This window comes from Polyodon spathula, chromosome 13, assembly GCF_017654505.1.
Source record: "Polyodon spathula isolate WHYD16114869_AA chromosome 13, ASM1765450v1, whole genome shotgun sequence".
Classification (NCBI taxonomy): domain Eukaryota; kingdom Metazoa; phylum Chordata; class Actinopteri; order Acipenseriformes; family Polyodontidae; genus Polyodon; species Polyodon spathula.
The window spans coordinates 13,488,015-13,502,687 of NC_054546.1; the positions used below are offsets into that span (position 1 = coordinate 13,488,015).

A 14,673-nucleotide genomic window follows, 5' to 3' on the forward strand; every position below is an offset into this window, starting at 1 on the left:
GACTGACATCGACCAAGAGCCAGCAAATGTAACCAGAAGCACACCATGTTCCAGTTTTGGCCACCACAGTTGTGAGATACATCAATCAGCTTCTTGGCCTTGATGTGATTAGCATTGAATTACTGGACCAGGCAGCTGAGACTCTCTTCTGATCCTCTTCCAGCTTCTGCTTCATTCCAACCAAAACAATATCCCTGTTCTGTGTTCAGGCAATGGATTGAACTTCCTGTTGTACAGTGCGGGTCCAGTGTTAAGCTTTGGTGGAACTAGTGCTTGCTGTAGGTCAAAGGTGATTGCATGAAGCTCTTCCACTTGCTTCTTAGACAGTTCTTTAAGTCTTTTCAGGTTGCCACCCTCAGCTTTTCTGTGAAGCTCCTTATGTCTCTCCACTTCTGATACTTCCCCTCCCGTTTAGTTTGTGAGATCTGCAGATGTAGAGTCACAGACTTTACATGTGTCAGTCTTGGGAGTTTTAAAGCCCACATTTAGTGGCACAGGATATTTTTGAACTTGTTGAGGGACATTGGCTTTGCAGTATTCTTTTCAACACAAAAGTGCACACAGTGTACTTCATAAAGCATGTAAGGTGAATGCTCACATGCTTAATTATTTTCAAGAATTCTTCAGCTTCTTGAACTGAGTTTCAGTGTTTCGTTCTTTCTTCTTTGATACAAAATTATCAATTCGGCCTCTTGATATCTTATGAATACTAGCAAAAGCCTTCATACACACTTGAACTTAATTTCCTTCAGTGAGAGTGATGTGGTAGGAAACACTGTATGAGTGTTTCATGCATTGACTTTTACTGTCCCTTCGCTTAACATCAGATACTCTGATCATACAGAAAAGGTAAACTGTTTGGGCATTGTAGCCAGCCTATCCTTAGCTCTTCCCAAAAACAAGTGCAGATTTTTCTGCTATTTTCTTCACTGACTTTAGTACAACATTTATGTATACATGTGCAAGCAGGTCCAACTGCAGCAGCTGGTTTTCCTTGTATCCCTCTGTAAGCCTTTCCAGAGTTTCTTTTGGTTTTTGCTTTAGTTTTCTTGTTTTTTCTTTTGTGAAAGAGAATGTCCAGACATTTCAGAATCAGGCTAATAAATAAAAGTAATACTTTATTTCAGTTATACAATGGCAAAGATTGCCCTCTGATTCATTTTAATAGGTTTGTGATGTCAGACCCGCGGTAGTAGCTACTTGATATTGCCATGGTTCGGAACTTACAGCCTTATCACAGGTAAACAAACAAACATACTTTTTTTTGCATTCAAAATGAATTCATAGTCATTGTATGATGGCACTCCAGGGTATGTGTTGTTGTGGCATATCACCACTTCTTGGGTGGTTGACAGCACACCTGAGGTGTGGCGATATCCCACAACAGCACACACCCTGGAGTGGCATATAACTATAAAACGTGTACAGTATTAAGCAGTCTCACAAAATGAATAAAAAAACCTGAAAATGCACAAAATTGGAATTGGAAAATCTCAACAAGCCACACAAATAAAAGGAATTTGTGTAAAATTGCCTTAAACCTGTTAGAGCTCCTAGTGTAGAAGCATGTTTAGAAATATGTAATGTTTTTGTGCAGTTTTAATGAAAAAAAAAAAGGAAAAACTTGATAAGCCTCAAACAAAATTGAAGAAACAGGCATACTCACTTCATTGGATGATCAGTCGCTTGATTCCTCTTTAAGTTGCTCAATGTAAGTGGAGTCTTTCACCTGGTCTTCTTCAGGTTCAGAAAAATCACTTTGTGTATTATATAATTGTCCCTTTTTTCATGAATTTTAAAGCATAAGTTGACATTGTCTCTTTTTTTAACTTTTTTTTTTTTTAATAAATTTAGTCATCTCCAATTTTTTACCCTGGTTTTCTCCCCAGTTTAGTGTGCCCAATTATTAACTGTATCCTTGGCTCACCGCTCGCAACCCCCCAGCTGACTTGAGGAACAGAGGCTGGAGCACATGTCCTCCAAAACATGCTTCTGCCAATCCGTCATTTTTCGCATTGCAGATCCACAGTGAGGCCACCAGACCTATAGAGCCGGAAGACAACACAGATCTGGAGGATCCACTGTAGAACCACAGGTGCCCTGTCGGCCACAGGGGTCGCTGATGTGCAGTGAGCTGTGGATTCTCCTGCCAACCTAAGCCCTCCCTACCAGGGCAGCACTCGGCCAATTGTGCATCACCCCCTAGGAACTCCCGGTTCCGCTCAGCTATGACATAGCCTGGACTTGAACCTGCGATCCCCAGACTATATGGCACATCCTGCACTCCACGTGGAGTGATTTTACTGGATGTGCCACTTTTTTTCCCTCTCAGTAACTCATGAAAAATTAAGTAAGTGGTTAATCAAGTTTGCAGTGCTCCCATCTAGAAAATACTGCAATGAAAACTATTTAAAGGTGATTATAATCATGTTTTCAATAAAGACAGGATAGGGTTATACTAAAAAAAAAAGTATATATAGAAAAAAATATTAGTTCTCAGCTCTCATTATTTTTTATTTTTACAGTTTTTGCATGCTCACTGATGGTATTTTGTAGACTTGCATTCATCTATATACAAAATAATTGGTGGAGAAGATAGTCTGGTTTGTACTGTATGTACATTATTTTGAGCTAAACTATGTACAGTATCTACAGTACTGTATACTGTTAAGCAAAATATCAGCAGTGAGAACATCAAGCACAAGCTAAGTATGCTGTGAGCTGGTTAAGGTAAACTTTGTGGTTGCCTGGATTCTTTTTAACAGGTAAATCAATTAAATGTGTACAGAGTCAGATGAGATTTTGTTTCTGGCTGGATAACCTATAATAAGTCTGATCAGTTAATAGCAAATGTGACAGGAGCCTGATTGATCACATTCAAGGCACATGATTATTTAATTACATTATTTAAACAAACTAAAATGACTCAGTCAAACTGCCCTAGAAATGCCTTTCTGTATTGCGGTAGGGGCTTGTCTCTTCAAGAGATGGATATAAATACAATTTTACCAAACTGCATACAATACTGTAGATAGTCTACATAACTTAGCTAATAATATTTACAGTGAAACCACTGTTTGCTGTTGCATCAACTATTTGCTGAATAAATGTATTTACTTTCTAAATTATAACAAAATACCATTAGTGATTGTACAAAAATTGGGCTATTTTTAAGGATAAAGGCCTCTACACACCGGACATGATGTGACGATTGAATGTGTCGTACGACACACCACACCAAGACAAAAAAAGACATGCTTTTTTGATACAAGCCATTCACGCTGCCTGCAATGCAACGGGCGACTCCGAACCAATGCGGAAAAAATAGGATTGGTGTCTATTTTTTGCGATTTTGTCGCACGGCAGCTGGGGAACTGACCAATGAGGAACAGTTTTCCTTGTGCTGATGATACAGCCAGAGGAGAGTTGTCTATCACATCGGGCGCGCCTGTCACCACTGGTGTGAAAGGTAGTGTCGCAGCAGAAAGTACCATTTTATCACAGGACAAATTGCATCACGTCCAGAGATCTTTTAAGTAGAAGAATACATTTTACAATTATCTTTTATTTAGAAGACCAAACACTTTTCTAACAGTTGTAATAAAAAAAAAAAAAACATAGTTTTGTGACATTGCAAAGCACACGTGTGTATTTGCTATTTCTTTTGGATTCTCGGGTGCTGAATGGATGTTATTTCTGGTGACATGCAATAATACTGGCTAATAATACAGTAACATTTTACCTATGACACGTGATATATATATATATATATATATATATAGTTGTGGAGAAACCACACAGAAGTACAATATGGCATTTCTATTAGCTTCATTGCACTTTTTTCTACATTTGGCACATAAACACCTTATTAAGCTACAAGAGCAGTTCTGTGTGTGCAGGGAGTATTAAGAAGATATCTTGAATGACTTGAAGAATCAGACATCCCAAACATGGCGCCTTTTCAGTGCTTGCATTTATCTGTCAAAGGCACAACCCCACAGTTATAGGCCATAACTTTAAAACGAGTGAGAGTTGAGTGCTAGTATTTTGGGATTCTTCCTAAAACACTTCCATGTACTGAGACAGTGAGGTGAGGAAAATCCCCAAATTCTGCCCATTTGCTGTAGAATGACCCAAAACCAAATTTTGACTGGGCCATAATTCTAGTTCTAATCTAAATACACCTTGGATTTCATCAGATTTTAACATAAAGAAGAAGTTAAACAGCTAGAGATATAAATATGAAGCATGGATTTTTCTGGCTTTTAATTGGACTTTTGGCTTCCGTTCTTGGGATGGCTTTTTAGTTTTTACTGGTAGCGTTATAGGTATTTTTCCATCTGGTTTATACTACTAGCAGTATGAAGGATGCTGTTGAAGCTGAAAGCTATCACCGGATTCTGTGTGAGTATAAACTGTAGTTGATGACATCCTGTTAGAAAATGTAATAGCTAGAAATCTAGTTATCTGCTATCTCTCATCTAACAAAACAGTCCATGGTAAAGGAATGGTATAGCTTAGTATAAAACAAAGACAGAAAAAAATCTACTCTGATTGCTCCAAACAATACTTGATGTGCCTAGCTTTTTGTTTTTGATACTCATCTTATACATAAAAAAATTTATAGTAAACATGAAAAACAAACAAAGAATGTTCTACATATTAGATTAGATAGATTTAGATATAAATATTGACATTTGATTTCTGTAGCTGTATGTATGTATGTATGTATATATATATATATTATATATATATATATATTATATATATATATATATATATATATATATATATATATATATATATATTATCAGTGGGTTTTATGATCTAATAAAGTTGTGTGGTGACAATATGTTAATTAATTTAGGGGAAATGATGCACATCCCAGATCGTGATACAGACCTTGAATCTTGAATTGTCACTGCTCCCCAATCCTCATGCTGCCTGTCACAGAGCTAAAGGTTTCTAAGAAGATGTGCTAGATTGTTGGAACCATGGAAACGCACCTTTTAGGAGACATCTATTATCTTGCAAGGCAATTCATACATACTGGATCTGGACAAAACATGTGAAACACTTGCCTTAACACGAACATTAACAGCCAAGGTTTTTGAAGTACACTTGACTATTGCTCAAGGATTAGAACCTGTAATTCCTCCAAGGTGGTTTGGGTTGGAAATCTGCATTGAAATCTGTTCCCCCGAATGTGCTCTTGGGTATGAGCACCTACTATCATCGATACATGCATGAGAAAAGGAATATGAGGGACAGCCCGTGTAGCATTAACACAGTCTCTATAACAGATCATATGTTTAATTGCTTTTAACTTTTTTTATTTTTACAAAACCCTTTTTTACAGCTTTAAAGTTAAAAACATGTGACTAGTTGTTGATGACGATCATTTCCCAGTCACCTTACTGTCTCTGAGGGCAGTATATTCAGAGGGCAATATATAGCATACACCAAATAATTCCATCATCAGTCCTTGTTAAATTACAGTTTGACAGTATCTTCCTGTGTTAATAATAGCTGCTCAGCTGAAATGCAGTGAAAACAGTAGCCAGTGAAATGAGTGCTTTCCACATTCAAGATTAGGGTTAGAATTGTAATGAAGGAACCTCAAAAGTCATGACATTCAAGGAAGCAAACACAATGCAAAGAACAATATCTACTGAACGAATTAACAGTTGAAAGTAACAAAAGCTGAAAAAAGAACAGTTCACTTGTGAAGTCATGTGGACTATGCATTTTAACAAGCTTTCTATTGTATGCAGTCGTCATGAAAATTCAGCACACTGCCACCACACCACCCACCATGTAAGGTGTCTCATCTATTAACAGTGTTATTAGAGTCACCGAGAATTTTAGGATTGAGACATAATTTAGATATTTTATTTAACATCATGTAATCAAAGAAACTACAAAATGAAATCGCAAAAGTACAGTATTTCATGTTAGATTTCAATTGTTGACTGTTTTTTATGCGGAAAACTACAAAGCAGTACGCAATTCAATATGTTAACGTAACATTATAGTGTGATGCAACACTGTGGCCAGAGCTGTAGGCTTTTTTTTTATTTTTTGTTGTTGAACTAAAGCAGCCTCTGGAGATGGCTGGCACTGTTAACAGCAGCAGAGTCCTCTGTACACTTTTAGAGAACATTTAGGTTTGTCAAGATAATAAGTGAGTCACATCCAAATAGGATAGTGCCCCTGTTTTTTCTCCTGATCATGTAACAGTGTGGTCAAACAATGACAGATGATAGAAAGACGTCTTATTTAAAAGCATGTTTACATAATGTTCCTTGTATTTCAAAATCAATGATAACAAACTTGCAATATTGTATATCATCCCTTATAAACACCTTATGACTGCAGTAAAGTGTGCATGATTCAGATGTTATTTGAGATGGGAAATTTTGTTTTGTTGCAACAATCTCTAATGATGAAACAGGTATTTTGTCCTGGTTACACTATTTGACGTGAGGTTAAAATAGAAGACTCTGGGAAAATTGATCCATGATTTTACAGTTACAGCTGATTACATTTTTTAGAAGACCAAACACTTTTTAAATTGTTGTAGTAAAATTAAAATGTAGTATACATTTTTGTGGGAGTTTACTGCAGGGCTTTAGGTTTCAACTTTTGAAGGTTTCCTATTCTTGTTTAAATATGATTTAAATATTTGAAAAACAAAACAAACAAAAAACCCCACTACAATATAGCTGTTATATTAGGAACATAGCCCTTACCAAAATTTACACCTTCTGGCTAACTGTTGTGGCAAGTTTTTAGCAAGTTTGCTGCACACTTGTGAATATTTGTGGCAAACTTGCCGCAAGGTTGGTTTTCACATGCAAATGAAGTGTTCTGGCACACAGTTGAAATAACAATAAATATGACTGAAATAACAATGGGTGAAATTCATCAGAACTTTTCAAAGTTGTGGCGATCTTCTGGCAAACAGTTCTGGTAATTGTAAACATATGGTGAACTATTGTGAACACTGAGAACAGCCATGGTGATTATTGTGATTTGCTTTTTTTTTGTAGACATGCAGTGGAAATATATATATATATATATATATATATATTTTATATAATATATATATATATATATATATATATATATATATATATATATATAATATATAATATATATAATATATATATATATATATATATAAGCATTAAAAAAAACCTAACGTATTTTCTAAAAAAAAAAAAAAAAAAAAAAGATAAAGAATGTATTCACTCCAGCTTGGAATTAAAGTTTTGATAATTCAACTCACGTATTTAAACAGTAGAACACAATAACATGTTAACAGTATCTTCACTGCCTGCTGTCTTTACTTAAACATTCTTATAATACATGTTAAACATTCTCATTACACACCTTAATCCTAGAAAGTCGAACAGCGAACAACTATTTTGTTATACTCCAGGGTGTTTTTTGCTGACCGCATTTCTGCTTACAACAAAAGCATGTTATTTCAAGCTAGCTATGACTTGATCAATATTTTCTTTTTCTTTATCAGCCTAAAAAGTAATTTGAACGTATCAAAGATTAAGTAAATAAGTCACATGTATGCAGTGTATTGCTTTCTGTAAGAGTAGCCAGCAAGCGTCCTGTTTTAATTGGCTCAATGGTAGATACTTAGATCCCACTCCATCATTAACCCCCTTTACTAAGAATCACATCCGTCCCGTATAATTTGATTCTTATAAGCGGTTGATTCTTAAAAGCGGACCGAGTGCATATTTAAGTTAGCTAGTTTTGAACAAAGGGCCATATTATTCATGATCTTTATGACAAACTTTTTTTTTTCTGAAAGAAAAAGGAAACTTAAAGTTGCAACATGTTCGGTGTCCTGATAAACATTATGCTGCAAAAGAAAAGTGGAGACATTTTCTGAACTTGAACAAATTTCAACCTTTCTGGCAATTTTGGTGACAATTGTTCTAATGTACATCATATAAATATATCTCTATTTTTATCTCTGTATAATTGTTTCGTTTGATTCATCCTCAGGTCCAAGGAGCTAATCAAGGAAGCGATTCTTGACAATGATTTCATGAAAAACCTTGAGCTGTCTCAGATCCAAGAAATAGTGGACTGCATGTATCCAGTTGAATATGGGAAAGACAGCTGCATCATTAAAGAAGGGGATGTAGGCTCACTGGTGTATGTCATGGAAGGTATGTTTGATATAAAAAAAAAAAAGTGACGTCTGGTTTCACCCAACTGTGTGGAGCATGTGCACTATAAAGATGTCAGACAGCTTAAGTAGTTGCATGGAAGGAACATGATTATCTAATTATATTGAAAGGTTGTAGGTTTTCAAAGCTGCGTAGATGAAGAATATTATGAAACCCCTATAGGTATAGTAAATATAGGAAAAAAAGGCTAGACATAAAGAAAAAAAAAGAATGTTTCTGGTTTCTGTAAGTTTCCCTTTTACTCTCCTGTGCTCTTACAGTCTCCCAACCGGGGTTTGACGAGAGTAATTAAATGGTTGTGTTTAAGTTCCACCCCAGTTGGGGGGAGGGATATGAAGCCTCAACATGAAAAATGATTAAAGACAGCAAACTGAATGACTTAAACATGAAACAGAACATCAGTAGCAAAGTATGAACAAATAATTGAAAACAAGATAGCTAAGTAGTCATGCATGATCATTGAAACAGCATTGGAACTGTTCCAAGTAAACTAAAAAGATCCTTACTTAATGGGAAGTATCTCTCATAACAACCTTTTACACAAGAAGTATTAGAAATATCCAGTAAAATACATTGGCTTCTTGGTGTTGAAAAGCAGTCGGGTAGCTGGGCACTTTATTAGCCTGACACAGAATCACCTTTGAAGTATATTAGAGGATGCCATCTTCCAGGCTTTAGAAGCGTAATTACTTGAAAAGATCGGTCATATCAAAGAAGTATCAAAGTGTGACTGGCTGTTGCAGCTGCCCAGATTCTGCCCTTTAATTAAATACTGTATGTAGCTTTTCAACATGAAATAAGTTCCACATCAAATATGTATTTCATGGGCTTCAACAAAAAGAACAAAGGGATTTTCATGAATATTGAAATGTTTACGTGTAAATGTATTTGAAAAATACATATTAACATTGTGCTATGTACGATGATACAAGTGGTTTAATTAGCTGGTCTTGGAGGCCTCGTGTTAAAGGAATTGAAAGTGCTCAAAGGATAATGTGCGTTTTGTTGAGCTGTCAATGCTTTGGTTAACATTCTTGTATGTTGGTTTTGGATCCTCTCTTGGATTCTCGAATGCATTGACTCTTGCAGTCACTGTTGTGTTATGATATGGTAGTAGGACCTCAGGGACCCCTGGAGTACTTCTGGTCAGAACAGTAGCTTACGAAGTGTTAACTGTAGTGACTGAGAGTCCGTCTGTCCCCCGCCCCCCCCCCCCCCCCCCCACCGTTGAACTTTTGTTATTTTCAGTTATAGTCAAGTTAAATTGCAGAGTGACTGAATTTCTACCTTTAGCTCCTAAAAGAGGTCGAGAAGGCACCCACTGTGTTGGAATTATGGTGGGTTTGTGATTGTTTTGAAATTTTTTTAGTTTAGCAAAACTGATCAATAGTGAGAAGGGAAGCTTGCAGAGGATGAGAGGTTTGGCTAGGTAATTCCTTACAGTCACTTGCAGCTGCACCCTAAGAGAGATCTTTACATATTCATTTATAGGGCCTTGCCTAATCCGAGACCTTAAGTACCATAAATCATGTAACAGTGTGTTGTTTTTGTGATGTGGATTGATGCCACCTTTGCTTGTTCTTGTTTAACATGAAGCAGATGTAAAATAGTGTATGGAGGATTTTTTATATGTATGATTTATAGGGTTCAGTTAGATATGTAAGGTGGCTTTCATTTCTTATGAGTATATTGATTCATTATTGTCATTATCAATTATAATTAAGACGAGAATGACTCATGATAGAATTTAAACAGTGCCACATTTATTTGCAAAAGAAGAGATTAACTAGACATGTTAAAATGGTTACTAGGTTCAAATAGTTAGGCAACCGACCATATTACCTCAGCCATTGGGAGTTATGTCAGGCACACCTCACACAATGTCCAGGGAGAGAATAGAAGCTCTTGGAAGCATGTCTCAAATAAACATTCCTACCCTGCTGTATTTATACACCATCAAGCTGTGTGGTAACATGCTAAAAGCATGTATGTGTTCTTATGGTAATTGTAACTCCACTGAAGTCTCAAGTTCCACTACCAAACATGTCTTGCACAAAGTCAAAAAAAAACCTTGTTGCCTTAGCAACCTACTTCCATTAATATATGCTTTCACAAAGACTGATTTGCTGTTATTTACACTCTGAAGTTATAGTTCACAGTATAAAGACATTCTCTTATGCAGTCCAGCTGGTGTACATGGTCCTGTTAATATTGTAATACAAGGTGGTTTCAAATAGAAAAAAATGATCTTGCTCACATTGAACAAATTGATTTTGTGTTGATTTGCTTGGATTTAAAAGGGTATTTTTATTTTGAAGGTGGCTTTTCTTTTTTCACCAGAAAATATACTTCTACTCCTGGTCTATATTTTTGTGTTGATTTTATGTGCTTAGAATGTCCACCGGTGTCCTGAAATGCATGTTTAAATACTGCTAGTGATGTCTGCTACAGAGTGCAATTACCATTCCTGGGAGTTCTGTACTCTTATGACATTCGTCAAACCAATCGTGAATCTGAAAAAAGTGCTGTGTGTATTTTAGGAAATTCAGTTCATGTTAGTGAAAAAAATCTTTAACTGACCCCATATTCCAGTTTTATTTTATTCATACCCCCGAGACATATGAGAATCATACTCAGAAAATCAGCAGTGTCCAGCAGTTTTTCTCCTGCTTGACGATGAAGGATCTCTTGCTAATTTCAAGAGATTACGTCAATGATTGATTCATGTAGACAATCCCAATAGCACATTGCTGGCCTTTGTTTCTTAATAAAAGCAGTAAACCCCTGAACATATCAAACACAATATTTGGATAATACTTGGGTGCCTCTTTTATATGCAACTACGGTTTAAATGAACAAAGAAAAATACTTATTTTACCTGATCTTATTAAGCAAAAAATGAATTTTCAATGTACTTATTGTAATTGTTTTTCTTTCTACTGTTGCATGCACCCATGATGTGAGGTAATGGGGAACACTGCACATGTTGCTTTTCCTCCTTGTGATAGCTAGCTTTTACAGTTCTAACATTCAAAGCCCATTTCAATGCCTGCAAGAACTCAAATATGAAAGCTGACTTTGTCTGGAACCCTGTCACCTTCTTTAATGGAAGTTTAATGTGTTCTGCTCTGGCAGACGGACTTTCTTTTGGCATTTCCTCAACTGTCTGCTTTTGTACATGTAGTCTTTTCCTGTGGCACTTTATCTCCATTACTTTAACAAATAACTATATATTGTTCAGTTAAGCAGCCATTTTTGTTTCAGTTTCTGAATCTGGGAGATACAAAGTAGATGTATAACTATTCAAGATGGTACCTTTACTTGTATATGGAGGTGTTTGTACAGATTTTTGGTATTGCTGTCTGAGGTTATGTGCTATTAAAGGATATCCCAGGCACAATCCATGTCATCATCATCATCTTCTCCCTTTTCTTTTTCAGGTTAGATGTGGTGTTTGAACTTTAGTGCGTGAAGGGCCCCTAAAATGACACTAAATTGAAACTGTCACTGCTTGAAATCCACCTGTCAGCTAGATTTAAAGGCATGGTTATAGTTTTAGTCTCCATAATTTGATTTAACTTCTCATACTGGGAAATCAGGTTTACTATACCTTCAAAATCAACCAGAGGGGTGATAAAGGTGAACAAACACCTATTTGTTTTCAGTTAATTAGTTTTTGTTTCTCCTCTTTGACCGTCTCAAAGCAAGACATTCCTGGTGTTACGAAGAATTCTGTATCCCTGCATGATTCCATGCCTGTGCAGATGCAGTTTTTCAAAACGATATTCCTGTCCCACTGTGTTCTCATGCACTGCCATTGAATTCTGCTGCAGTTTGCAACAAATATTGAAAACAAGACCAAACTAATTCTGTAGCAAGATAAAACAGCACATTTAACACCACTGATTTTCTACAGTATGCTGAGCCTCCTGTGTTGCTCAATACATGCAACCCTTGATTATATATAACCTTATAATATTATCGTATTTTTCTTTCAAAACACATTTTAATTTTTTTACATGTAAATACTGTTCAGAAACATCAAGCGTTCACGTACAGAGCAGACACGTATAGAGCGGACCAATTTTTGCACGCAGTATGGGTTTCTCTTACCACACAGTATTTCAGGTAATTTACCACCATTTAGTGCCTGAGACCCTCAGACTTTTAACTTAGCAAGTGTAAGTAGTCTTACATTGTTTCTTATTGTTTTTCTTTTCCTTTCAATGATTTGGAGAAAATAGCTTTGAGAGTCTAGCCTAAGATGTGTATAGACATTCTGTTTGAGGGTGTCATTTAAGTTGTCATTTTCCATGTTGGCAAAATGACACCCAGAAAAACTCTGCCATGTGCTTGCATAGCCTTCCCTATTTTACAACTCATTGTATACAGTTTACTTGATTTACAGAAATATAAACTAAATTAGCCAGTGCAATGAACCAGTTAAATCAGTTGTTTAGTATTGCTGTGGGTTATGACACAAATGACAATACCCAGGTCCAAAATGCTGTGTAATCAGATACTCAAAGACACGGCTGCCCTGAAGAATATGAAGTGAATGCCTGTATGAAATAATAAGGTTAGATGTACAATGGCTACAGGTCTGATCAAAGAGAGCTGATTTGCAGTACATGTTGAAAAATCTATTTGTATATTACTGTCATTGAAAGTGCAGCATGCTGCAGTACTTTTTAAAATGTTTTGTAGCTTTCTTTTTATATCGGTCTACAATTTCCAGTACTAAGACACATATTATTTTTGATTTTGATAGTTTCTTAATAATATACCATATCTGATGGGCAGTAATATCTGATATATAGTTTAAAGAAGTACATTTGATTTAGTAACCTCTTAACACTAATTTAAAACAACATATTATAGCACTTGGATGGTTTCACCCATTTTAATATGGACAAACAAGACCTTGCTAAAAATGAGTGTGCTTCAAACTATCTAACAAGCAATGGTTGCTAAGTAACTGAAAGACTGAAACGTCCTTCAGCATCTTCCTTGCCAGCCAGGCCTTATCTTTCAGTATCTTGGTATGCATTTTTTTGTCAGCAAATACAAATGTAATGCTGGAACGATGTAACTATTAAGTGAGACATCTTTTTAATTTTTTTTTTTTTTTAATTTTTAATTTTTTAAAACCTTGTAGCAACACATTTCCCTCCATATAGGGATAAGGTAGGCTGCTGTGTTGGTATGCTAATTAAAGGATTATTCCACAATTAAAAAATGCTGGGTGTGCCAGGACAACCAGTTTAGATTTTGGAGTTGTACAGTTACACCTATTAATAAGCATTGAGATTTCTGTTAGAGTTGTATTAGACTTTTTTTTAGAAGAAGGGGGTTTCTGTACTTTTCAAGTTCCAACAGCAGCATGAATGAGGCAACTATTTGGGTTAGAATAACATATGAACCTCATAAAATCATAAAACATTTCTGGGTGATCAGTTATTATTGCCTCTTCAAAAGGCCAGGCATAAATATCTGTTTCTTGTGCTTAAGCGATTTGCATGATTCCTCCATCATTGCAGAAGATTCTGAAAGTTCCTAATGCTGTTAGCCTTTCTGGCGGTGGTGTATTGATAGCTTTGTGAAGTGGGGTTAAAACAGAGATTCAGCTGAGCTGGTGACCTATTAGCCTCTGGTGTCTGCTTATTGTCTGAATCACTGTAAACTAAAAGCCTGTACTGTACAGCTGCAGAAAGCTGCATCTTTAGTGAAACAAGAGGTGACCGGGACAGGCACTGTGCCTCCCCTGGAATAGTTGCGTCACACTTTGAGAACTCCTGCTCTATAGCTTAGAAGTGATAGAACTCAACCTGGGAATGAAGGTGTATAAAGGGTTAGCTGCTTTCATCTGAAGAAACTCTTAGTTTTTCTGGTGTTTGCTTTCATCTTTATTGTTCATGGAAGTTTTACAGGAGCGCTTTCTTATGCCATGTGTAAACTCTTGACAGTCCTTCTTAGTCCTAGCGATAAGAGCGCCCACTTGAGACACACCAACAGCAGTCATCATGCACAAAAATCAAGCAGGGTTGCATTTTAATTACTCACATAAAAAAAGCATTTCTATTTGAGAATGGATATCTGGTTTTCCCAGAGCTACGGCTGTTATCAAAAACACAAAAGAAAAATAATTACCGGTGCAGGAAAGTGTGAAGATTGCAGAGCAAAACTATTTCTTTAGCAATGGTCCAAGGAGAAAGCTTACCTGGAGAGCTTTGAACTAATAGATGAGAGACCAAATACATACAAAATGGATAATAAGGCCATTGTGTAATTTGGTTTCAGTTTCTCTGCGATTTTTATTTATTTATACATAGTATATCATGAAAAGAGATCTGGGAACCGATAACAGTGGCAGTGTCCAAATATATCGCTCGGAAGAGTGCTCCATTGGTAAGGTACAGAAGGAGCAGTCACCTAGAGAAAAGAGCTTAGTTTC

General features: G+C 36.1%; 1 protein-coding gene across 2 annotated transcripts in view; it reads left to right on the forward strand.

The window, feature by feature from the left end:
• Positions 1-14,673, forward strand: part of LOC121325521 (cGMP-dependent protein kinase 1-like) — a 143,069-nt gene that overhangs the window by 17,712 nt on the left and 110,684 nt on the right. For both annotated transcript variants that reach the window (XM_041268077.1, XM_041268076.1), the window contains exon 2: positions 8,032-8,198. In XM_041268077.1, coding sequence (XP_041124011.1) covers positions 8,032-8,198 — 167 coding nt within the window. The remainder of the gene's footprint in view (positions 1-8,031; positions 8,199-14,673) is intronic.